Genomic DNA, 22,533 nt, shown 5'->3' on the forward strand with positions numbered 1-22,533 from the left:
TTTTCCTTTTGGGTTTATAGTTTGCTGAAACCAAATAAAAAAAGAAAAGAAATAAAAATCTGAAGTGCAATTATAAGAGGATAAGGAACGAAGGACAAAGTGGTCATTTTGCATGCCCTCGCTTCCGAACTCACTCACTGGTATCCCTTGTTTTTCAACTCTCAAATTTCGCAAAGCCATGGCTTCTTCAATCTCTCTCTCATTCTCTTCTTCTCTGCTTCCTCATCCTCTCCCTCTCAACAAGAACTCCACAGCCATCCACAGAGCCCATGACTCAAACTTTAAGCTAGTACACTGCGCATTCGCAGCACCCGCTACACGCACTCGTTCAACTTCATCTTCGTCTTCTGAGACCAGAAAGAGGCACTGGAAGCAAGGTGAGTTTCCAGGTCTCTCAGAGACATCGATTCCTGGGACTTACAGAAGGGCCCCCTTAAAAAATGTGAAGAAGAAGTTGGACCGCAAGAACAACGCCAAGGCCTGGGCCAACACCGTCACTGAAGCCTTGTCTGACGCCATAGACAAGAAGCAATGGCTTCAAGCTCTTGAGGTTGGCCCTTCTCTATGTTTCTCTTTCTGGGTTCATTTTATTTTGAGCATTAGGTCCTTGCCTCAAACAAAAATGGAGAAAGTTTTCATTTGTTTTCCCTTTTGGGTTTACAGTTTGGTGAAAGTAAATTGCTGAAAAATAAATAAAAAATGCTACTCTCTTTGCTTACCCAGTTGAGTTCCTTTTTTCATATCTGAATGTTTGACTTTAAGGAAACTAGAATTAGGACTGTTATCATACAGACTTACAGTATCATAGCCATGTTTACTAACCAACAGTTAGGTGTTCATGTTTTAAAATGATGATAAAATTGGCTAGTATTGACCGTTCAGGTATTTGACATGCTAAGAGAACAACCTTTTTATCAACCAAAAGAAGGGACTTACATGAAACTCCTTGGTCTGCTTGGAAGATGTGGCCAACCCCATCGTGCCCGTCAGCTTTTCGACGCAATGGTTGAAGAAGGCTGTGAACCAACTCTTGAACTCTACACAGCCCTACTTACAGCTTATTGTCGGAACAATCTAATTGATGAGGCATTTTCTGTTCTCAACCAGATGAAGACCCTCCCGCATTGCCAGCCTGACGTTTTTACATACAGTACCTTAATAAAGGTTTGCATTGATGCTTTGAAATTCGAATTAGTTGAGTCCTTGTATGAGGAAATGGCTGAACGGTTAATAACTCCAAACACAGTCACCCAAAACATAGTGTTGAGTGGATATGGTAAAGCTGGGAAGTATGATCAGATGGAAAAAGTGTTGTCAGGGATGCTGGAGGGTGCAACTTGCAAGCCTGATGTCTGGACAATGAATGTTATCCTTAGTGTGTTTGGCAACAAGGGTCAGATAGATATGATGGAGCGATGGTATGAGAAATTCCGTGATTTTGGGATTGAGCCAGAAACTCGCACTTTTAATATTCTGATTGGTGCTTATGGGAAAAAGAAATTGTATGATAAAATGTCAACTGTGATGGAGTACATGCGCAAGCTTCAATTCCCATGGACAACAGCAACATACAACAATGTGATTGAGGCTTTCGCGGATGTAGGAGATGCAAAAAACATGGAGTACACATTTGATCAGATGCGTGCTGAGGGTATGAAAGCAGACACCAAAACGTTCTGCTGCCTTATTAATGGATATGCCAATGCAGGTCTCTTCCATAAGGTGGTTAGCAGTGTTCAGTTGGCCGGAAAGTTTGAGATACCCGAGAATACCACATTTTATAATGCAGTAATAGCTGCATGTGCAAAGGCAGAGGATTTGATGGAGATGGAAAGAGTTTTTAAGCGGATGAAAGAGAAGCAATGTCCACCGGATTCCACAACATACTCTCTTATGGTTGAGGCGTATAGTAAGGAAGGTATGAACGATAAGATCTACTACTTGGAGCAGGAGATTGGTGTTGATGTTAACCAAAATGACAACTCCTCAGGAATTGAGTCTGATGCTGTTGTCTGATTGAGATATTTGAAAACAACAATATGTTTCAAGAATCCCCTAATCTCACATTGGGCATCCCCACAGTTCTTCTAATGCAGCAGTACTGGACTCTTATTGTTGAATTTCGAGTGATCAGGTAATCAAAATTTTCCATCCTGGGATGGATGTTAACAATGCTGCTTCCTCGGGCTTTATGTATTTTGTGGAGGACTGTAAGAATTGTTTTAGACATCTCTGATACTCTGGGTGAAATATTTTGGAAAATGACTGTATATACAGAGTTGATAAGTGCCTTTCTGCAAACTCGAGGTCATCTCAAAATAGCATGCAAATTGTACGGAGATTTGTAAGAGTGCTAACTGCCAACAGGAGAAGTACTTTTGTTTTTAATGCAATTTCATATATATTGTCTCCAGCAGGAGCTGGACAGTATAGAAGGTGGTCTATGGAACAGAGTGGTCTATAAACACATCTTTTTTGTTGTTTGTTGGAAATTATTTTCTTTTTGCCGTGTTTTTCTTTTATGTACTGGGTTGCTGTTTTAATTACTGGTAGAATGCTCTTATAGATTCATGCTAAGACTGATGTTGGCACGTCCAGCAAACAATGAATTTGGTAAAGGCAATCTTTGATTACATGCTCAGACAACCGATAGTCATAAACATAAATATTAAAGCAAGCTCAAGTTCAGAAAGACGTTATATCATAAAACCACCCGCAAGATGGAGCAACAGTGGCAGTGGCGCCTCAAACAATCCTCCCTGTTCGAAAACAGTTGATACCGGTAACTTTTATTGAGTTATCATGGAAATGGAAGGATCCACTTTTCCGTGGTGTGTCCTACACTTTTATTAGAATTAGAATTTGACGTATGCCGGTTAACCAAACATTTTTCCACTCAAGAACATGTTTGAGTTGAGAGTGGCTTGCACGAGATGTTGGTATGTCAAATGAGATGAGATGACCACACGACATGTAAACTTGTAAAGGCACAGGCAAAAAGGGCTAAGTAGGAGAGAAGACTTCTATCCTCACACGCTAACTTAGTAAATGTTGGCCTTTCATGGTGGCAGGCACAATGCCGTTCCGGTATTCTCTTCTGTACATTAAACAAACAATAACCTAAAACCTGCGACACAAAGTCAGATAGGTAACGTCGTAATGTGATAACTGATAATCATACCAGAGACTTTGATGTCATTACCCACCTGGGACCCACTTGGCTTTTCCATTTTTCTCCTTCCAAATCCCAGTCCCAGAACTGAGGAAGAGCTGCTTGCATTCTTATTGCCTTAATGGTTAAGGTAAAAAAGAATATTTTCCGCTGAAAAGATATGCTATCTTAAACTGGTGGAAGAAAGTCAAAGGAATCTTTTATTATATATAGAGCATAACTTAACAGAATGAGCCATGCCGCTTTGGTTTTGGTTTTGGTTCGGTGTTCAAGTATTGTTTATTGTTTTAACTATTGTTAATTGATTCTGTTCACTTTCATTGCCGAAGATAAAGTCTTTGCAGTGATAAACAATTGGTTCAAATCCAGTTGCCATTTCCTTGCCACAGCAAAACATGACGCATTGCATTACTTCATTGACTATCATGTTCAGGCTTTTCATGATACTTATATGATCTGTCTGGGTTCATCCATTTGTTCTATCTAAAAATGGCTCAGTTGGCAGGGGCAGATGAAATAGAGTCTTTCCGTATAGAGCTGGCAGAGATTGGGAGGAGTATAAGATCCTCATTTCGAAGTCATGCCTCAAGTTTTCGGAGCGCCACCACTGTCAATGCTGGAGACAATGATGTTGGTGGTGATGAAGAACATGACTTACAATGGGCCGCAGTTGAGAGACTGCCCACTTTTGAGAGGATAACTTGGGCTCTGTTTGATGAATATGATGGCACGTCTACAAAAGGAGACGGTAAAGAGATACGGGTGGTTGATGTTACCAAGCTTGGAGCTCAAGAAAGACGTGTTTTCATTGAGAAGCTTATCAAACACATTGAAAATGACAATCTTCAATTGTTGCAGAAGATTAGACGAAGAATAGACAAGTAATGTTTTTTCTTCTTCTTTTCGGGTTTATGTAGATATCTACTTTTGAGCACAAATCACACTAATTTTACTAGAAACATGGAAAATAACGGATAAAACAGGAAACTAAATTAAATATGGCTAATTTATTATTGTGCATAAAGTGGGCTGCTGTAAAATATTAACATTCGTTTTGCACATCTCTTGTAGAGTCGGTGTAAAGTTGCCTACTGTGGAAGTGAGATATAAGAATCTTTGTGTGGAAGCAGAGTGCAAGGTAGTTCATGGCAAGCCCCTACCCACTCTATGGAATACTCTAAAGAGTTTGGTTTTGGTAAGCATCTTAATTCATAATGTCCAACTTATTTTTTGGCTATGCATGGGCGACTTTGAATCTAAATTCTCAATTTCTAAATTAGTCACTTGAGCTCTCTTTATGACAGGGCATCACAGAACTGACTGGTTCAAAAACGCGTGAAGCCAAGATAAGCATCATCAAAGATGTCAGTGGTATTATTAAGCCGGGAAGGTTAGTTTCTTTTACCTTGGTTTCTAACTTAAAAAGTTGTGGCTGCTATAGAATTTAATGAATTCCATCTGTTGTATCAAACATGAGTGTTTCTCTGTCCTTATGGAGTTTAGCAGATGTCTTTGACGAAAATGAGTTCTTTACCTTCTAAAATTTTGAAAATGGGAAAGTAATGAGCAGACATAATTTTTTTTCTTTCTTTCAAATTCTTCAGAAATTTTGATATATTTTTAGAACACTTTAAGAAGGATATTAGAAAATTAATAAGTAACCAACTTAGAGTTAACCAACTTTGGCCTCTCTTCATTGCAGGATGACTTTATTGCTTGGCCCTCCAGGTTGTGGAAAAACCACATTACTGATGGCACTCTCAGGGAAGCTAAGCCATTCTCTCAAGGTGTGTAAAAAGTAAATAATTGTTTTTCCAACTGATGTTAAAGCCCACCTGTGAGGGGGAGTGCCTTAAGCTTTGGTTAATAGTGGTAAACCAAAAGGCTTCATCAATATCCAAAGGGTCTGCTTCTAATTCTTTTAGTATTTATTTTATTCTAATAGGTTTCCGGCGAAATATGTTACAATGGTTATAGACTAGAAGAATTTGTTCCTCAGAAAACCTCAGCTTATGTAAGCCAATATGATGTGCATATTCCAGAGATCACTGCAAGGGAAACAATTGATTTCTCTGCATGTTGTCAAGGTGTAGGAAGTCGAACCGGTATGCATTCTTGCCTGCAATAATTAGCCAGTTTGAAACTGTTAACAACTCGTTTATCATATTGGTATTATCATTATGTTTTTTGTGCATATAGAGATTATGGTGGAAGTCAGTAGAAGGGAAAAGCAGGCAGGAATAGTTCCAGATCCTGATGTAGATGCTTACATGAAGGTACCTAAGATGCCTTGTTCGCAGTGTTCTGCAGAATTTCATTGGTCTAACTGTGATTGAAAATTGTCTGTTGCAGGCCACATCTGTTAAGGGACTGAAAAATACACTTCAAACTGACTATATTCTTAAGGTATTCTAATTCCCTACGAAGTGTGTTTTCAATCAGCTTGTTTTAAGTTGCCTTCTTGTTCACTATCCAATGTCTTACAGATACTTGGTCTGGAAATCTGTGCTGACACGTTGGTAGGAGATCCCATAAGAAGAGGAATATCCGGTGGTCAAAAGAAACGGTTGACTACAGGTAGTGTTGGCATAACAGTAAAATTTGCATGCATTTCAGTTTCCCGAGTCAAATCAGATATGATGCTCCATAATTTCTGTATTATGCAGGGGAAATGATTGTTGGACCTGCAAAAGCTCTGTTCATGGATGAAATATCTAATGGCTTAGATAGTTCTACCACTTTCCAACTTGTGTCTTGTCTTCAGCATTTTGTGCATATCACAGATGCAACTGCATTGATTTCGCTTCTTCAGCCTGCACCAGAGACATTTGATCTCTTTGATGATGTCCTCTTAATGGCAGAAGGGAAGATTGTGTTTCACGGGCCAAGAACAGAAATTCTGAATTTTTTTGAGGAGTGTGGGTTTAAGTGCCCAGAAAGGAAAGGTGTTGCCGACTTCCTTCAGGAGGTAGGTGTTATTGTCATACTCATATCTCAATCGATGTCCTATTATCTTTAGTGTTGAACGTTTTCTTATCTTGATTTGCTTCAGGTTATCTCTAGAAAAGATCAAGCACAGTATTGGGACTGTGCAGAACAACCTTACAGTTACATTTCTGTTGATCAGTTCATTAAAAAATTTGAGGATGGACATCTTGGCTGGCAGCTAAATGAGGAGCTCTCAAAGCCATTTGATAAGTCTCAGAGCCACAAGGATGCTCTATCCTTTAGAACATACTCATTACCTAAATGGGAACTGTTTAAATCTTGCACAAGGAGGGAATTTCTTCTGATGAAAAGGAATTCTTTTATTTATGTTTTCAAATCAATTCAGGTAGTTTCCTTATTTCTTTTCCCCCTTATTTTAAGTGTTTTCAGTTTATAACATTTTTTATATCTGGTCATAACTGTATTCTTTCTTTCCGCAGCTAGTCATAATTGCTTCAATAACGATGACAGTTTTCCTCCGAACTCGAATGGCTATTGACATGGTCCACGCAAATTATTATATGGGTTCTTTATTCTATGCACTCCTCATACTTCTTGTTGATGGCTTCCCAGAATTGTCAATGACTGTCTCAAGAATTGGGGTTTTCTACAAACAGAAAGAGTTGTGTTTTTATCCTGCTTGGGCTTACGCAATCCCAGCTGCCATCCTAAAGGTTCCACTTTCATTCTTGGAGGCTTTTGTTTGGACAGTTCTTACATACTATGTTGTTGGTTACAGCCCTGAGGTTGGAAGGTGAGTCACAGATTGAAAATTCAGTTTTTAGCTAGATGGTTAAGTGATAGAGTATTACATGCTTGACTGTAAATAAGCTCTTCTATGCTGAAGAACATTCAGCTAGGTGGCTGTTACCATCTAAACTAAGACTTTATTGTATGAGATCTTGCATGAATTATGCTTCAGTGGTATCTATAGCTAATGCATGGCAGAATATGCATATTGGTAATCTGTGCTTCTGTCTCTTTTCTCGAAATAGTCTTGTTAGATATTTCGAATGTCACTGTAGTTCTTACATTTTTCTAATGTATTTGCCAGGTTCTTTCGCCAGTTCCTTCTACTCTTTGCTGTCCACTTAACATCAATATCCATGTTTCGGTTTATTGCTTCATTTTTCCAAACCGTGGGTGCTTCTATGACAGCTGGTAGTTCAGCAATATTGTCTGTTTTATTATTTGGTGGCTTTGTTATACCAAAATGTAAGATTTCCATAAGATTTTCCCATATTTATGTTAATGAATTTTGCTTCTCTAGTCATATTTAAATATGTTTTGTTGCAGCTTATATGCCAGCTTGGTTGAAGTGGGGATTTTGGGTTTCTCCTTTGACCTATGGGGAGATAGGAATGACAGTTAATGAATTCCAAGCACCCCGATGGGAACAGGTGATATAGAGCTATTGCTTCATTGCTCTCATTGTACAATTACAAAGTGAAAATTTAGAATTCTGTTTCCTTACCATAGATTTGAGAGCTTTTCTTCCTTCTATTTCTTTCTTTGTGAGATTATGCAGAGGGTGATTCTAATCATGTTCCTATTAGCAACCTGAAGGAGTTCTTCCTCATTCACTAATGACTTTGCTCTTTATTTATATTCACAGGTCTATGCAAACACAACTCTTGGGCGACAAGTACTGGAAAGCCGTGGATTAAATTTTGAAGGCTATTTTTATTGGATATCAGTTGGTGCATTATTGGGATTCACAGTACTATTCAATGTTGGTTTCACCTTGGCTTTGACACTCTTTAAGTGTAAGTTTGTGTTCTATCCATTACTTGGCCACTTTAAGCAACGACGTATTTTATACTTTTGCTAACCCAGCTTTTGTTTTATGTTCAGCTCCGGGAAGGCCCCTGGCTCTAATTTCTTACGAAAAGTACTGTCAACTACAAGGAAAAAGAGACAGCAAAACTGATATAGCAACAGAGGGGAAATCCATTAGTGCACCTAAAACTTCTGCAGAACCCAAGAAGGGTGAGGGTGATTTTAGTTTTTCTCTTTTCACTTATTTAATTCTACAGTAGATTGGGGTCAGTGTGTTCTTTTTTGTTAACATAAATAACAGTTCTTCTTTTTATTCTCTTGTTTTTCCAGGAAGAATGGTTTTGCCATTTGAGCCCCTAGCCGTAGCATTTCAGGATGTACAATACTATGTTGACACCCCTTTGGTAATCTTTGGTAACCTCTCTCTTTAGATTCTGAGTAGTTCTGAAATACAAGGAGTGAACTATGCCAGCTAATATGGTCAGTTCTTCTATCTTTATGATGTAGGAAATGAGAAAGCGGGGCTTCACAGAAAAAAGGCTCCAGCTCCTTTCTGATATTACAGGTTCTTTCAGGCCAGGTATACTAACAGCATTAATGGGTGTCAGTGGGGCTGGGAAAACAACTCTCATGGATGTTCTCTGTGGAAGGAAAACTGGTGGTACCATTGAAGGGGAAATAAGAATTGGTGGTTACCCAAAGGTGCAAGATACATTTGCTCGGATATCAGGTTATTGTGAGCAAAGTGACATACATTCTCCACAAATAACTGTGGAAGAATCAGTAGTGTACTCTGCTTGGCTGCGGCTCCCTTCTCAGATTGATTCAAATACTAAAGCTGTATGGTATCTTTTCAAGAACGTGATTATTTCAATGGTTCTGGATTTGAACATCCAAATTAAATTGCACCATAAATTTTTCTTCCTTCCCCAGGAATTTGTAAATGAAGTCCTTGAAACTATTGAGCTTGATGGGATTAAAGACTGCTTAGTGGGCATGGCAGGGGTTAGCGGTTTATCAACTGAGCAGCGCAAACGACTGACCATAGCTGTGGAACTCGTTGCCAATCCATCTATCATGTTCATGGATGAACCAACTTCAGGTTTAGATGCACGGGCAGCTGCTATTGTTATGAGAGCGGTGAAAAATGTTTCTGCAACAGGAAGAACGGTTGTTTGTACCATCCACCAACCAAGTATTGACATTTTTGAGGCATTTGATGAGGTAAAGTGTTTGTCAGAACCTCAAATGGGATGATCTCAGAAGTTTCAATGTGACTTCTTCCCATTTCAACTCAGGAGTATTGTGCTTGACCAGCTTACATCCCTTAAAAAATTTACAAAGTAAAATGCTTAAATTAGTTATATTCCTTTCTTATCCATATATATTATTGTTGACACTTCAAGGAACTTATATTTCCTTTTGACAACAATCATTCACATCTTACCATCACTGCAGTTGATTCTCATGAAAACTGGAGGACACATAATCTATTGTGGCCCACTAGGGAAGAACTCAAGCAGGGTCATTGAGTACTTTGAGGTAGGTAGTTGAACAACTGTTTTACTACATTAGTCATTTTTGTTGTCGTTGTTTTTCAAACGTACAACTTGTCCCTGGAAAACATACAATTACTTTGTCCTGATCCAATTTCCTTCATTTGGTTAGAGTATCCCCGGGTTGCCCTCAATGAAAGACAATTATAACCCAGCAACATGGATGCTAGAAGTCACTTCAAAATCTGCAGAAGCTGAGCTTGGTATAGATTTTTCACAAATTTATAAGGAATCTGCCTTGAATGAGTAAGCATAATACGATTCCCCTTACCTTTTCTTTATGAAGTTGAAAGAAACTGGGTATTTTATCATCATTGCATACCCTATGGGTTCCTTTAGCCATGCTAGGGTTGAGTTTCATTCTTAAAATTGGCTACATTTTTTCATATACTTATATTGATTGTGTATACTTATATTATAGTATATAACGTGTGACGCTTGCTCTTCTGACTGTAGGAAGAACAAGGGGTTAGTCAAGCAATTGAGTTCACCATCTCCTGGCTCAAAGGTTTTGCAGTTTCCTACCCGTTTTCCTCAGAATGGTTGGGGGCAGTTCAAAGCGTGCTTCTGGAAACAGAACTTGTCTTATTGGAGAAGTCCTTCATATAATCTGACACGGATCATTTTTATGTCTTGCTCATCTCTGCTGTTTGGAATACTCTTCTGGAATCAAGGAAAGAAAATGTTAGTCAGAAGTTTTTTGTTTGCGTTCGTATGAACCACTAAACCGAATTTTTTTTTTCAAATGAAAAAGCTTCAGTTATCCACTGCAATAAGTTGAATGGTTTCATTTAAACATTTATGATTCTCACAAATTTGTGTTATCTTCTATTTTACTTCTGAAGACACTCATTATTTTTCTTTTCATATGATGAGAAAGGGTATCTTTAAAATGCTGTTCATATCTAAACTAAATCCTTGCATGTCTATGATAGCTGGAGCTGGTAATCTCTTATTTAAAGAAGAGTTATTAACCATATGATTTTATTTTTATTTTGCAGAGATAGCCAGCAAGACATCTTCAATATATTTGGTTCGATGTTCTGTGCAACAATCTTCTTTGGCATAAACAACTGCTCAACAGTTCTACCATTTGTTGCCACAGAGCGAACTGTTCTATATCGAGAAAAGTTTGCAGGAATGTTCTCTTCATGGGCCTACTCATTTGCTCAGGTTTTGCAATTTTCAACATAAATTTTTGATGAACTCATCAAAAATTTGTGACCATTATCTCATGCATTCAATTTAAGAAATTTCCAACTAGTAGAGTTAATTTTGTAGGTGCTGGTTGAGGTTCCCTACTCATTCATTCAAGCAGTTCTTTACGTGGTCATCACATACCCGATGATTGGTTACGACTGGTCTGCCTATAAGATATTTTGGTCATTCTATGGCATGTTCTGCACACTACTAAGCTTCAATTACCTAGGAATGCTACTGGTTTCCTTGACACCAAATGTTCAGGTGGCGTCGATTGTGGCATCATCTGCCTACACAATGCTGAATTTGTTTTCTGGGTTCGTCATTCCAAGACCAGTAAGTTTATGAATCATCAAGTTTAACCTTCATGCTTCTAAATGGAAAAAATCATTTCTAAGTAGGTGATATGGTCCTTTTAGGCACAGCGAAGAAATACTTGAATGCGGAAAACTAACTTGAGCCTGTTCTTTTCTTGATCCAGCAAAATCCCAAAGTGGTGGCTCTGGTTGTATTATTTATGTCCTACATCATGGGCACTAAATGGAATGCTTACAGCACAGTATGGAGATATACAGAACAAGATCCTGGCGTTCGGGGAGACTAAAACTGTTGCTGCCTTCTTAGAAGATTACTTTGGGTTTCACTACAACCTTTTAGGCCTTGTTGCTGTTGTTCTTATTCTCCTCCCCATTGTGTTTGCTTCTCTTTTTGCTTACTTTATTGGAAAGTTAAACTTCCAGAGGAGGTAAACGTTCAGAATCTGTATCTGGATTTAATAGATACATGTATGAAGTATGATGTATCTTCTCAAAAAGCTAATTCCTTCAATCTTATCTCATTTGAATCACCATTCCAAAATTTAGATTTTACAGTCAAATATAGGACAGGTATGGACAAGGATTGAACGGCTAAGATCTTTTCATGAAAGACATGAACTGCTAAGATTAGAAAACAAGGACAGAACTATAAAGACTGTCAAGGAGGGGGGATCATGTTCATATTTGTTACTGCATATGAAAAATTGAGGAACAGCTCCACCCACCATTTCTACCCTCTTTGTAAATTTAATTTTCCGAATGCAATAGGCAAACAGTGAAGCAAAAGCAATTGGGAAAGCAGTGAGAAAAATAGGCACAAGGAATAAACGATCATGATGGAAACCATAGTAATCTTGTAGAAAGGAACCAACTGTTTTAGGCTCCCCAAAAAATCAATCTCTCTTTGCTCATGTCTCCATATTGTGAAGTCAAGAGGCCATTTAGGGACCATGATGTAGAAGATATCCAGAAGCATATGTTTATTTATTAATAGGTAAGAAGTAAAGGAATTTAAGATTTCTTTTTTGAGATGAAGGAATCTAGATTATTAGAAGAATTTAGACCTAGACATAGACGAGCTATTTCATGAAGGATAACAACATATAAGTGATAGCATATAAAAGTTCTTTGAGCTTTTCTATATGATTTTTCAATTTTGGGCCAAATTTAACTTGTCAAACATTAGACATCTTTAAAATTTTCAATAATTTTCTGAAACTTGCAAAAAAGATTCTCATATATGTGAGTTCCAAAAAAAAATTCTGAAAATTCTGAGTTTTTCGAATTGGAATGGATGTTGAATTTTCGAAATTTTTTGAAACAGAATTGAAAATGAATTTTCATTCCAAATTTTTTTGGAATGGAATTGGACTATCCGAATCTGATCCGTCCGAAAATCAGCCCTAGCCAGTTCTTTGTTGTTGTTGTTGTTTTTTTTTTTTCTGTTGTTGATATATATACTGTTGGGCCCACTCACTGAAGTCTTGAGGCCAAACCCTTTGTGCTGGGCCCAATATCATCGTGTTCTACATTCTTGGGGTCAAAATCCTTGAAATTACCAAGACTGCAATTTTTAAATCTAACATATCTGGTTGCTTCCATTTTGTCTTGTTAGGGCATGAACACAAGAACATCATCTGGGTCTGTAAATTTCACCTCTTTTAACTTTGAATAGCTTAAAAGAGTAGAATTTATCAGAACCCAGATATGTAAATTAAAAAGATTATGCAAATGTGGAAATTAACCAAGCACAGATGGTTTTAATTACCATCTTGTAGTTGAATTACCAATACAAAATTTGCACCAAGTTTTTTTGTGATACATTTCAACCGTCAACAATCCAAGATAGGACAGGCATATATACAAAAACAGGTTTCTATTTTACTTTTGATGAAATAAAAGTTTAGGGAAGGGAGAGGTTACCCCCACACCCAGGGCCATAGCAAACCTCAGATCTTTTTAGATTTACAGAGGAATATATAGATTGTCCACCAAACATGGAACTGCTGGCAGTGGGACTCGAATACAGTAGGGCACACACAATGCAGGGACCTTACCAAATGAACCAACCCGTGTTGGTAAAAACAGGTTTCTTTCTACCTTCTTTGAAAATTTAATTTCCCAATGCAATAGGCAAATAGAGACGCATAAGCAACTGGGAATGCAATGAGAACAATAGCCACAAGGGCTAAACCTTCATGATGGAAACCATAGTAATCTTGTAGGAAGGAACCAACTGTTTTATGCTCCCCAAAAATCAATATCTCTTTGTTCATGTCTCCATATTGTGAGGTCAGGAGGCCATTTAGGGACCATGATGTAGGACATATCCAATAGCACCAAACCCACCACTTAGGAATTTTCTGCATAAAACATATACAACATAATGGTCAGCTTCCCTGTACATGTCACTGCAGTTAATTCCAGCATCAGATTAAGAAAGAGTTGAATTCGTTTACTGGTCCCGGCATGAGGAAGCCCGAGAAAAGATTCAATATGGTGTAGACTGCAGTTGCCAAAATGGAAGCAACATCCAGGTTTGTGCTCAAAGAAGCAATCAGCATCCCAAGATAGACAAAGTACAGAAATGTCCAGAATGTTGCATAAAAGTACCAAAAAACCTTAGTAGCTGACCAATAATACCCTATTGTAGGGTATGTTATAATCAAAAACAGAATTGCTTGCAACAATGTGTATGGCATTTCCACGGCCACCTACAACATTAAACATATATAGTTAGGCTGATCCAGTATAAATCAAGAGATGTTAAAATTTTCTGTTAATATCGAACCTGCGCAAACGAATAAGCCTTTGATGAGTACATCCCAGCAAATCGTTCCCGGTACAAAACAGTGCGCTCAGTTTCCACATAAGGCAGAACTAAGTTGCAATTGGTTACGCCCAAGAATATTACGGCAATGTACATGGACCCAAGTATGTTCAACAAATCCTGCTCATTATTTCTTCAGGAAAATGGAAAACATAGGATTTAGAAGTTAGCAAAGTTCTTGTGCTTTTGATTTTTATTATGAAAGATCTAATTCCTTTAATGAGTAACAGATATCAATATAGACAGATTTACATGAATGGTTTTCTTTCCTTTTTTCTTTTCTGAAATATATGAATGGTTACTTCTGGGTATAAATATGAAGGGAGAAAATGGGGCTTACATTTCCTTCCCTTTCTGCCAAAAGATTATCCCAAACAACACTGATGCACCAATCATAAACATGAAACGTGCTAGATTGTATTCAGGACTTCTCCAGTAGGACAAGTGTTGTTTCCAAAGGCATGCCTTAAACTGCACCCAGCTATTTTGAGGAAAATGAGTGGGAAAATACAAGTCCTTTGAACCCGGCTTTGGCACAATTAACTGTCTTACCAGCTCAATTGTGTCCCTGCAAAAGATGAAATAATGTTATGATTGATTTAACACCTGAAGTAAAAACCTGATGATCATGTTTAACTTGCTCAACAGATGGACTAGTTTACTTTCAACATTCATAATCCACAAAGAAATTAATCCCATGGGATGCCTTCTGATAAAGTATGCATTTCAAGTGATGGTAATAACATACACACCCACCTATACTGAGTAGACTCTCTATAAATGCTGGCAAAATCTAAACCAAGTTCTTCCTCTACTGAAGCAGAAGTAACTTCTAACATCCATGTTGCTGGATTGTAATTATCTTTGATTTTTGGTACACCAGGAATGCCCTGTTGGATGGTGGCATATTGTAGTTAGTAATACACAGCAACTCTATATGCATGCACTGCTGAAACTATGAGCATACCTCGAAATATTCGATTAGTTTACTTGATTGATGTCCTAATATTCCAGAATAGATGATCTGTCCTCCGGTTTTCATCAAAATTAACTGCAAAAATCAATGTCTTCCTTAGTTACACGCTTCTATCATTTGGTCTAATTTTAGGACTGAAGGCTACCTCATCAAAAGACTCAAAGATATCAATGCTTGGTTGGTGAATCGTGCAAACAGTTGTCCTTCCTGTGTCAACGACGTTCTTCACTGCGCGCATGACAATTGCAGCTGCTCTGGCGTCTAAACCTGATGTAGGTTCATCCATAAATATTATGGATGGATTGGAAACAAGCTCCACTGCAATTGTTAGCCTTTTACGCTGCTCAGTGGATAGGCCACTTTGTCCAGGAATCCCAACTAAAGAATCTTTTATATCCTCCAGTTCAATCGTTTCAATGACTTCTTCCACAAATCTCTGCGAAATAGATAAGAAAAGTATACTATGAGGTCAGTGCATTGAACTCTGTTACACCCAAGGAATGGCCCTGTGACAATTTTTTATATCTTATATTGTGAAATCTAACTCAAACTCAAATTGTTTCCTATATACATTGTAATAAATTCTCAAGGAACATGTGTTGATAAGTTGAGAGAATATCTTACAGATTTTGTGTCTGGATCAGTGTCAGGTGGCAACCGCAACCAAGCTGAGTACATAACTGATTCTCCTACTGTGATATGTGGAGAATGTATATCAGTCTGCTCACAGTAACCTGATATTCTTGCAAATGTCTTCTGGATCTTGGGGTGCCCTCCTATTCTTATATCTCCTTCAATAGTACCTCCTGTTTTCCTTCCAGAAAGAACATCCATGAGAGTTGTTTTCCCAGCTCCACTGACACCCATCAATGCTGTAAGAATTCCAGGTCTGAATGCTCCTGTAATATCTTTAAGCAACTGAATCTTTTTCTGCTTGAAACCATGCTCTCTCATTTCCTTTGCAGAGGGAATGAAGTTAACATAAAAACTAATCAGTTTTCCTCAAGGCAACAACCAATGATAATTTTATGTGAATATTAAGTATGATTTGATTACCGGAGGGGTATCAACATAATACTGCACATCCTTAAATGACATTGTCAGTGGTTCAAATGGCAGAGCCAGGGCCATCTTCCCTGTATAACACCAACCAATTCTTCTAATAATTTGGTAACTAATAGTCCTCGTTCATTGTGTCGAATGTAAGATATGAAATTGAGAATTAATTTAGTTAGTAACTATCTAATCTCACCAAATTTTAACTTTTCTCCCACATTTTGGTAAAGATCAGCTGGAGTTGATACATTCTCTGACTGAGCACTGGTGTTGCAAGCATCTTTCCCTTGAAGTTGAGATAACCTCTTTTCCGAAATAATAGCCCGAGACATCTTTGGAGCTGTATTTAGGAAGAGTTTAGAAGTAAACTGACAAAATGTCTCGTAATACTAAACATTATCATCCGTCAATTAAATTGAACTTACGATTTAAGTAAGTTAAGGCTAAAGCAAATCCAAGATCGAAAAGTACTGTGAAGCCGAATAATGCTCCTACTGATATCCAATAGAAAGAGCCATCAAAGTTCAGACCATGACTGGTTAGAACTTCATTCCCTAAGGTTGTGTTTCCCTTTGAAACCTAACCATAAAAATTAACTGAAGGTGTTAGCATATTTATGTGACTTGGCAAGGGACTAAAAGACTATATCATCTTCCTTGTACCTTTTGCCAGCGAGGAGCAAGGAATTCATTTAGAGCTGTACCTATTTCCCCATAAGTCATAGGAGAACACCAGAATACCCACCTCAACCAAGGAGGTAGAGAGGCTGAAAAATCACCCCTTATTAGCCTAGTCATTATTGCATGTATTTTAAAGGGAAAAAAAACTATGAATGGACTTACGTCGTGGCAAAATGAAGCCTCCACATAAAAACATTACCACTAAGATAAAAGTACCACAAGTTGTTGCAGCAACCATAGTTCGGAAAATTACAGCAACCAAACGACACATGGATGTTGATGCTTGATGCAGAGCAAATAGCACAAGGAACTGGCAGAAGAACCTAAAAAGCATTGGGAAAAACAAAGGAATTCTATCAAACATAAGCAACAGTGAAGCATTGTGATCTTACTGGTCTAAAATTTCTTGTTCTGTTGTGTGACTATAAACTGCCTCTTACCTTTTTATTTCTGGGCTATACCCAATAACATAGTAAGTTGTGGCAGTCCAAAGCACTGAATCCATGAATGAAAATGGAACCTTCAGCATAGAGGCCGGAATAGAATACGCCCATGCTGGGTACAAATAGAATCCTCTTTGCTTGTAAACTACTGGAAGTCTAGTAACAGTCAAGGACAGCTCTGCAACGCCATTTGTCATATGTCGAACGAGTGTATAAAACAATGCGCCCAACAAAAAATTTGCGCTTGTCAAATTCACAGCCATCTGAGTCCTTATAAATACTGTCATTGTAATAAATGCAATGATGATAAGCTGTGGAAAAAGGAGAATGAAAATATGTAAGTGTCTTGGAGTTTAGCTGCAAAAGTAAAACCCTGAATAGTGATATCAGTGACAATAAACCTGCACTGTTTTGAATACATAGACAAAGGAATTTCGTTTCATAAGAAGCAGCTCCCTGGCCATACAAGCTTTGAACAGCTCCCATTTGCTCACAGAGTAAGTGGTAAATGATAAGGCACTGTCATGGGACTGCGATTTATCATACGGTTTTGAGAGCTCATCGTCTAACTTATTTCCCATAAGTAACTTGCTCTGAAAAGTTGTGATAACTGATCCACTGAAACATGATTGTAGGGAATGTTATCATGCTTCCAGTATTGTGCTTGATCCTTCTTTGAGATTACCTGTAAATGGTGGAAAACAGATCATTGTTATTATTCTGCTTTTTTCTTAGGTATGGAGTTTTTGCCAAAAGGAGAAAGGAGAAAATAAAGCATGTTCTGGCACCTCCTGAAGGAAATCTGCAGCACCCTTTCTTGATGGGCACTTGAAACCGCAATCTTCAAAAAACTGAAGTGCGTGGCTGCGAGGACCATGGTAAACTACCTTCCCCTCTCCCATTAATATTACATCATCAAACAGATCAAAGGTCTCAGGTGCTGGTTGAAGAAGTGATACCAATGCAGTTGCATCTGTGATGTGCACCAACTGCTGGAGATAGGTAACTATCTGAAATGTTGTAGAGCTGTCTAATCCTGTCGATATTTCATCCATAAATAGAGCTTTTGTGGGACCTACAATCATCTCTCCTGAGAATTAAACAGAAAAAGGAATGTTATGCTTGAAATATTTATACATGGGAAGTAATGAAATTCAATTTAGCTTGACTTCAAGATTTACTACCTGTTGTCAGCCTCTTCTTCTGGCCACCTGAAATGCCTCTACTTAATGCATCACCAACCATTGTGTCACTACAGGTATCCAGTCCGAGGATCTAAGAGACCAAAATATAGTAATTCAATTTGCATGTCTAAGTGAGTAAACATTGTTTGTTTTTCAAGTACTTAATGCCAACACTGCTGGGAGAAAATTTACCTTCAAAACGTAATCGGTTTGGAGATTTCTCTTTTGTCCTCGAACTGATATTGCCTGCAAGTATTATGTTAACCTCTAAGCCTCTAACACCGTTTTAAAATTCACTAGAGGGAATGTTATAAGATTTCACAACTACCTTCATGTAGGTGTCAATATCTGGATCAGGGACTATTCCCGCTTCTTTTTCTCTTCTGCTGACCTCCATCATTATATCTGCATAGCCAAAACGAAATTGAACTTCATATGTCACGAGAAGTACACGATTAACCTGATGACAATAAACGCAGAAAGGCATAAGGAATGCACCAGCTCTACTCTGAACACCCTGACAGCGGGCAGAAAAGTCGATTGTTTCCCTCACTGTCAACTCAGGTATGTGAAGGTCGTATTCGCTTATGTAAGCTGACGTTTTCTGGGGGACAAACTCATCTAGCTTGTGACCATTATAAGAAATCTCCCCTGAAACCTGAAGTAAAAAAAAAAAAAAAAAGTCTGAGTTTATGACGATTGTACATGGTTTAACTCACTAATACACTCCATTATATACTGAGTTTTTGAATATTAACATATAAAAGACTTCAGGACCTACATGTCTAATGTGGATAGGCTTGCATTAATCTGACTGCTAATCATGTCTTTTCTTGATCAATACTATTTAAAAAAAGAAGGTTGTTTGCAATGCTCACCTTGAGAGATTTGTCTTGTTTTCCTGCAAGAGCTTGTAACAAGGTGGTTTTCCCACAGCCTGGGGGACCAAGAAGGAGAGTAAGCCTGCATTTAAACCATGTTTATGAGTAAAAAGTTGTTTACTGAAAATTTGAAACTATGGCTTGATCTACTGATTATATGTTTCTCAGATTTTAATATTTCCTTACTTGATTTTGGAATATAATTATTCAAAAAGATAAAATGGGTTCTAGAGTCTTAGCAATTCAACATGCATACAAGACCTTGATGGTTTGATGATGCCACTGACATCTGTTAGAATGCTTATCTTGGCTTCTACAGATTTGAACCAAATTGCCTTTGTAAACACCTGTTCAAATGTCGTACCTTCATCAAGCTTAGAAGAACAAGATATCTCCACTTAGAGTGAGTTCAAAACATATACTTACTGATAACAAGCTTAGAAGAGAGTTCCATAGCGTCGGAAGCGGCTTTCCTTGGACTACCTCACACTCTGCTTCCACAAACAAGTTCTTGTACCTCACCTCCACTGTCGGCAGTTTCACATTCACTCTAGAAGAAAACTTCTTGTTAGCTAAAATGCACATATGAGCAGCCAGCACAATGTGTAGCCGCCACAACCATAAAATGAAGATAATTGAAATGAGCAGACTAAAAGACACTAGATGCATGATTGAGAAACTGATAATAAATCTAGAAACTATATTTTCCCACAAAATTGAAACTTAAACAGCCATAAGACAAAACTTTAAAGCATAAATACCGGTCTATTCTTTCTCGCAGTTTCTGTAGAAGTTTCAGATTATCATTCTCTATGTGGCTTATGAGTTTTTCAATGAACAGATGCCTCTCATGTGCTCCTAACTTAGTAACATCAACCACCCTCTTCCCTGCATAGTCTTTCGAGTCTTTTCCACCGCTTCCATTCCCACCACCACCAACATCAAAAAGTGAGGTTCTGAGGCGTTTTAATGTAGGCAGTCTCTCAATTGCAGCCCACTGCAGCTGAACTTCCTCGTCCTCCTCCCCTATGATTGAGTGGACATTTCTTTCAACTGGTGTTAGCTCCATTTGAATAATATGCTGCTCTGTGCTCTAAGCATCCCCTTCAATTTATAACTTAGTGTTAGTCAACCTTTACTTGACTTAAACAGTCAATCCTAAATGAGAGAGCATTTTTTTTATACAAGCGATATTGAGAATTGGGAAAATCAAACTTACGAGTTAGGATGCAGCCGAGGTAAATGCTTTTAACCATTTGTGCTATAAGCGCATGCAAGACAAAACCATTCTTAAGTTGGCTAACAACTGCACATATATTTTTGTAATGTGAACTGGTAGAAATGGCAGTCCATTTCCAGCAAAAAGCTCAATCCTTGTCAAAATACTGACGTGCCCAAGTAGCTTTTCTTTTCTTTTCTTTTCCTGCTGAATAATCCTTGCTTTTTTGCAACTGAGATAGAGGTCAGTACCCCACTGTCATTACATCAGTGGAGGGAGGTCACAAAGAGATATGTTCACAACATCTTTTGCACTTCGTATGTACAAGTTTTCTTCTGTAATCAAATTCCACGCAAAGTTAATGGGAAAAAGACCTTGAAACTAACAGTCAACTTAAAGGTTGTCCCAACAATAAAGATTGTCCTTGCTAGTTAGTTGATTTATTTATTTTTGAGAGAGACTTGCTAGTTTAATTCTTGAAATTTTAAATTCATCTCCCTGTTCACGCGGCCTTGATTTATTGCAGAAATCAGTAAACATTTCCCATAATTTTCTTTTCTTTTCCATATCAACATCAGAGATCAAGAAGACGAAGATCATACAGCTCTGTTGGCTCTTTGTCCGTATTATCGTTTTCCACGTTCTCGGGGTTAAAATAATAAAATCATTGTTGAAATGACCAAGACCTTAATTTTAGTCTCTGATGTTTGTTGGGGCATGCATGGGACAGCATTATTTAAGCGTGGGCCTCAAAATCTAAATGCACTTATATTTACTAGTACGATTGAATAGCTAAATCGTAGGGACATTTTGGAAAAGGTCAAACGGGAGAGAAATATGTTTAAAAGAAGTCAAAATGGACAAAAATGCCCTTATTTATTTTTGAATTTCTTAAGAAATCTTTTACATTTGCGTGTCTTTGGTTTGAAATTTGATAGGTTTTTCTGTCTTTTTTGGAAAAGTTTTGGCTTCCAAAAGTGAAAGTTTTTTTGTAGCTAAAACCTAAATTTACTATACCAGTAAATTTACTATTTATCAATCAGTTGCAGAAAGGAAAAATAAAAGGCTTTGCGCATGTTGGAAAAATAACCAAGCACATGTAGATGAGAAGGGTGTAAGTCAAATGGTTAAGATCGTTTATCTTCATAGACAGCCACATGTAGGTCTGGGATGGCCGTCTTGTGCTCCCCAACCTACATATAGCTCAATGTACTTTTTAAGATATTTAATGTATTTTAGACAATTTCGTAACAACTGGAAAAAGAAACAAAATTCTGGTTCCGTCATGTTTATTCTTACAAGACAATAACTTACGTACTCAAAAGCCTTTTCACACAATAAAGTTGATACTATTATGTGATAAAAGCAAAATAAAGCAAGGAAGAGTATGAAACTTAGTGGGATCTGCATGTTTAGGATTTAACCATTTACCAACCAAAATATTTGTCTTCCTGATGCAACCAATTGTGACGTTAATGTTATAAAACTTGAGTTGAGACACATCATGTCATGTTATATAGTCTTTTCCACACTTCTCCCAGGCTGCTTGAAAGTATAGTGGCTTGGTGATGTTTCAAATTTCACAAAATGACATTGATAAAGAAAAAGCACCAAAAAAAGAAAAAGGTCATACTGATGGCCAAGAATCCAACTTTTGAGGCTTGAGACTCTGTGTGAGCCCAACTGGAAAACTGGGTCAGAAAAGGCCTTGACCCAATGGGCATCTTTTGCATTCATGATTCATAATAAATAAATAAATAAATAAATTTGCATAATATTTTCTATCGAGTATGGTGAGAAAGAAGAAGTTAATTCGACTATGTACATTTCAGTTGTCATATTACGAAAATAGGAATTCAAACTTGAATGCAAAACGACGAACACATTATCTGAACAACTCCCTAGCTGGTGTATGCTGCAAACAAGTTATTGTAAACCAAAGTTTGAGTGTCATGTTGTTTGTACATGTGGGTCATATCTGCTTCCCTTGGAATGATCAAATTATTGTGCGACACACAATATCATGAAAGAAAGCGAGCCCGATGTCCATTATAAATCCCATTTTCAGTTGCATGTGCTTTGTCTGAAACAACCCAAGTGGGATAATTATACAGGTGAACAATGGGTTAATTGTACATGTGAGCAATCAACTTCGCCTTCCTCTTTTTCATCAAGCCTGGTTTGATTGCTCAGATATTTATTTAAGGAAAAGAAGAAATTGTGGAGAAGCAAATCCCCGACGACTCTTTTTG

General features: G+C 37.7%; 3 protein-coding genes across 4 annotated transcripts; 2 read left to right on the forward strand and 1 right to left on the reverse strand.

Annotated features, from left to right (window-relative positions):
* Nucleotides 1-106: 106 nt before the first annotated feature.
* On the forward strand, nucleotides 107-2,492 carry PPR2 (Tetratricopeptide repeat (TPR)-like superfamily protein). The gene is made up of 2 exons (XM_008225264.2): nucleotides 107-550; nucleotides 883-2,492. Exons 1-2 carry the CDS (start codon nucleotides 113-115, stop codon nucleotides 2,014-2,016), a joined length of 1,572 nt encoding a protein of 523 aa, XP_008223486.2. The 5' UTR covers nucleotides 107-112; the 3' UTR covers nucleotides 2,017-2,492.
* Nucleotides 2,493-2,822: 330 nt separating this feature from the next.
* On the forward strand, nucleotides 2,823-11,311 carry LOC103323278 (pleiotropic drug resistance protein 3-like). Of its 2 annotated transcripts, XM_016791782.2 has the most exons (24): nucleotides 2,829-4,053; nucleotides 4,244-4,367; nucleotides 4,477-4,562; nucleotides 4,875-4,959; nucleotides 5,118-5,277; nucleotides 5,372-5,448; nucleotides 5,525-5,578; nucleotides 5,659-5,749; nucleotides 5,839-6,140; nucleotides 6,225-6,506; nucleotides 6,601-6,914; nucleotides 7,215-7,375; nucleotides 7,457-7,560; nucleotides 7,776-7,926; nucleotides 8,015-8,149; nucleotides 8,270-8,343; nucleotides 8,447-8,779; nucleotides 8,873-9,163; nucleotides 9,398-9,481; nucleotides 9,608-9,741; nucleotides 9,952-10,179; nucleotides 10,497-10,668; nucleotides 10,777-11,031; nucleotides 11,115-11,311. In XM_016791782.2, exons 1-24 carry the CDS (start codon nucleotides 3,662-3,664, stop codon nucleotides 11,133-11,135), a joined length of 4,110 nt encoding a protein of 1,369 aa, XP_016647268.2. In that variant the 5' UTR covers nucleotides 2,829-3,661; the 3' UTR covers nucleotides 11,136-11,311. The 2 variants fall into 2 exon arrangements, 1 of the variants encoding a protein (XP_016647268.2); XR_016124700.1 differs by lacking the exons at nucleotides 9,952-10,179; nucleotides 10,497-10,668; nucleotides 10,777-11,031; nucleotides 11,115-11,311 and having other exon boundaries at nucleotides 2,823-4,053; nucleotides 8,873-9,282; nucleotides 9,608-9,647.
* A 1,560-nt stretch (nucleotides 11,312-12,871) lies between these two features.
* LOC103323277 (pleiotropic drug resistance protein 3-like) lies at nucleotides 12,872-20,237 on the reverse strand. Its single transcript, XM_008225262.3, is given in 25 exon segments — nucleotides 12,872-13,375; nucleotides 13,472-13,726; nucleotides 13,804-13,975; nucleotides 14,183-14,410; nucleotides 14,599-14,732; nucleotides 14,810-14,893; nucleotides 14,964-15,254; nucleotides 15,443-15,775; nucleotides 15,875-15,954; nucleotides 16,071-16,214; nucleotides 16,300-16,453; nucleotides 16,537-16,640; nucleotides 16,717-16,877; nucleotides 16,995-17,308; nucleotides 17,399-17,578; nucleotides 17,581-17,682; nucleotides 17,786-18,087; nucleotides 18,182-18,272; nucleotides 18,374-18,427; nucleotides 18,510-18,586; nucleotides 18,680-18,839; nucleotides 19,060-19,144; nucleotides 19,324-19,409; nucleotides 19,489-19,612; nucleotides 19,824-20,237. Coding segments are annotated over 25 exon segments (4,290 nt in total). The 5' UTR covers nucleotides 20,132-20,237; the 3' UTR covers nucleotides 12,872-13,108.
* Between the last annotated feature and the right edge of the window lie 2,296 nt (nucleotides 20,238-22,533).

This window comes from Prunus mume, linkage group LG2 (genome assembly GCF_029339155.1).
Source record: "Prunus mume cultivar Tortuosa linkage group LG2, ASM2933915v1, whole genome shotgun sequence".
NCBI classification, from domain to species: domain Eukaryota; kingdom Viridiplantae; phylum Streptophyta; class Magnoliopsida; order Rosales; family Rosaceae; genus Prunus; species Prunus mume.

Excerpts from the sequence above, each read along its gene's own strand:
- LOC103323278 (XM_016791782.2), top strand. The coding sequence starts at position 3,662 with ATGGCTCAGTTGGCAGGGGCAGATGAAATAGAGTCTTTCCGTATAGAG. Across the intron at positions 4,563-4,874 it reads GGTATTATTAAGCCGGGAAG|GATGACTTTATTGCTTGGCC; the intron begins GTTAGTTTCTTT and ends TCTTCATTGCAG. Across the intron at positions 10,669-10,776 it reads GGGCCTACTCATTTGCTCAG|GTGCTGGTTGAGGTTCCCTA; the intron begins GTTTTGCAATTT and ends TTAATTTTGTAG.
- PPR2 (XM_008225264.2), top strand. The coding sequence starts at position 113 with ATGCCCTCGCTTCCGAACTCACTCACTGGTATCCCTTGTTTTTCAACT. Across the intron at positions 551-882 it reads AATGGCTTCAAGCTCTTGAG|GTATTTGACATGCTAAGAGA; the intron begins GTTGGCCCTTCT and ends TTGACCGTTCAG.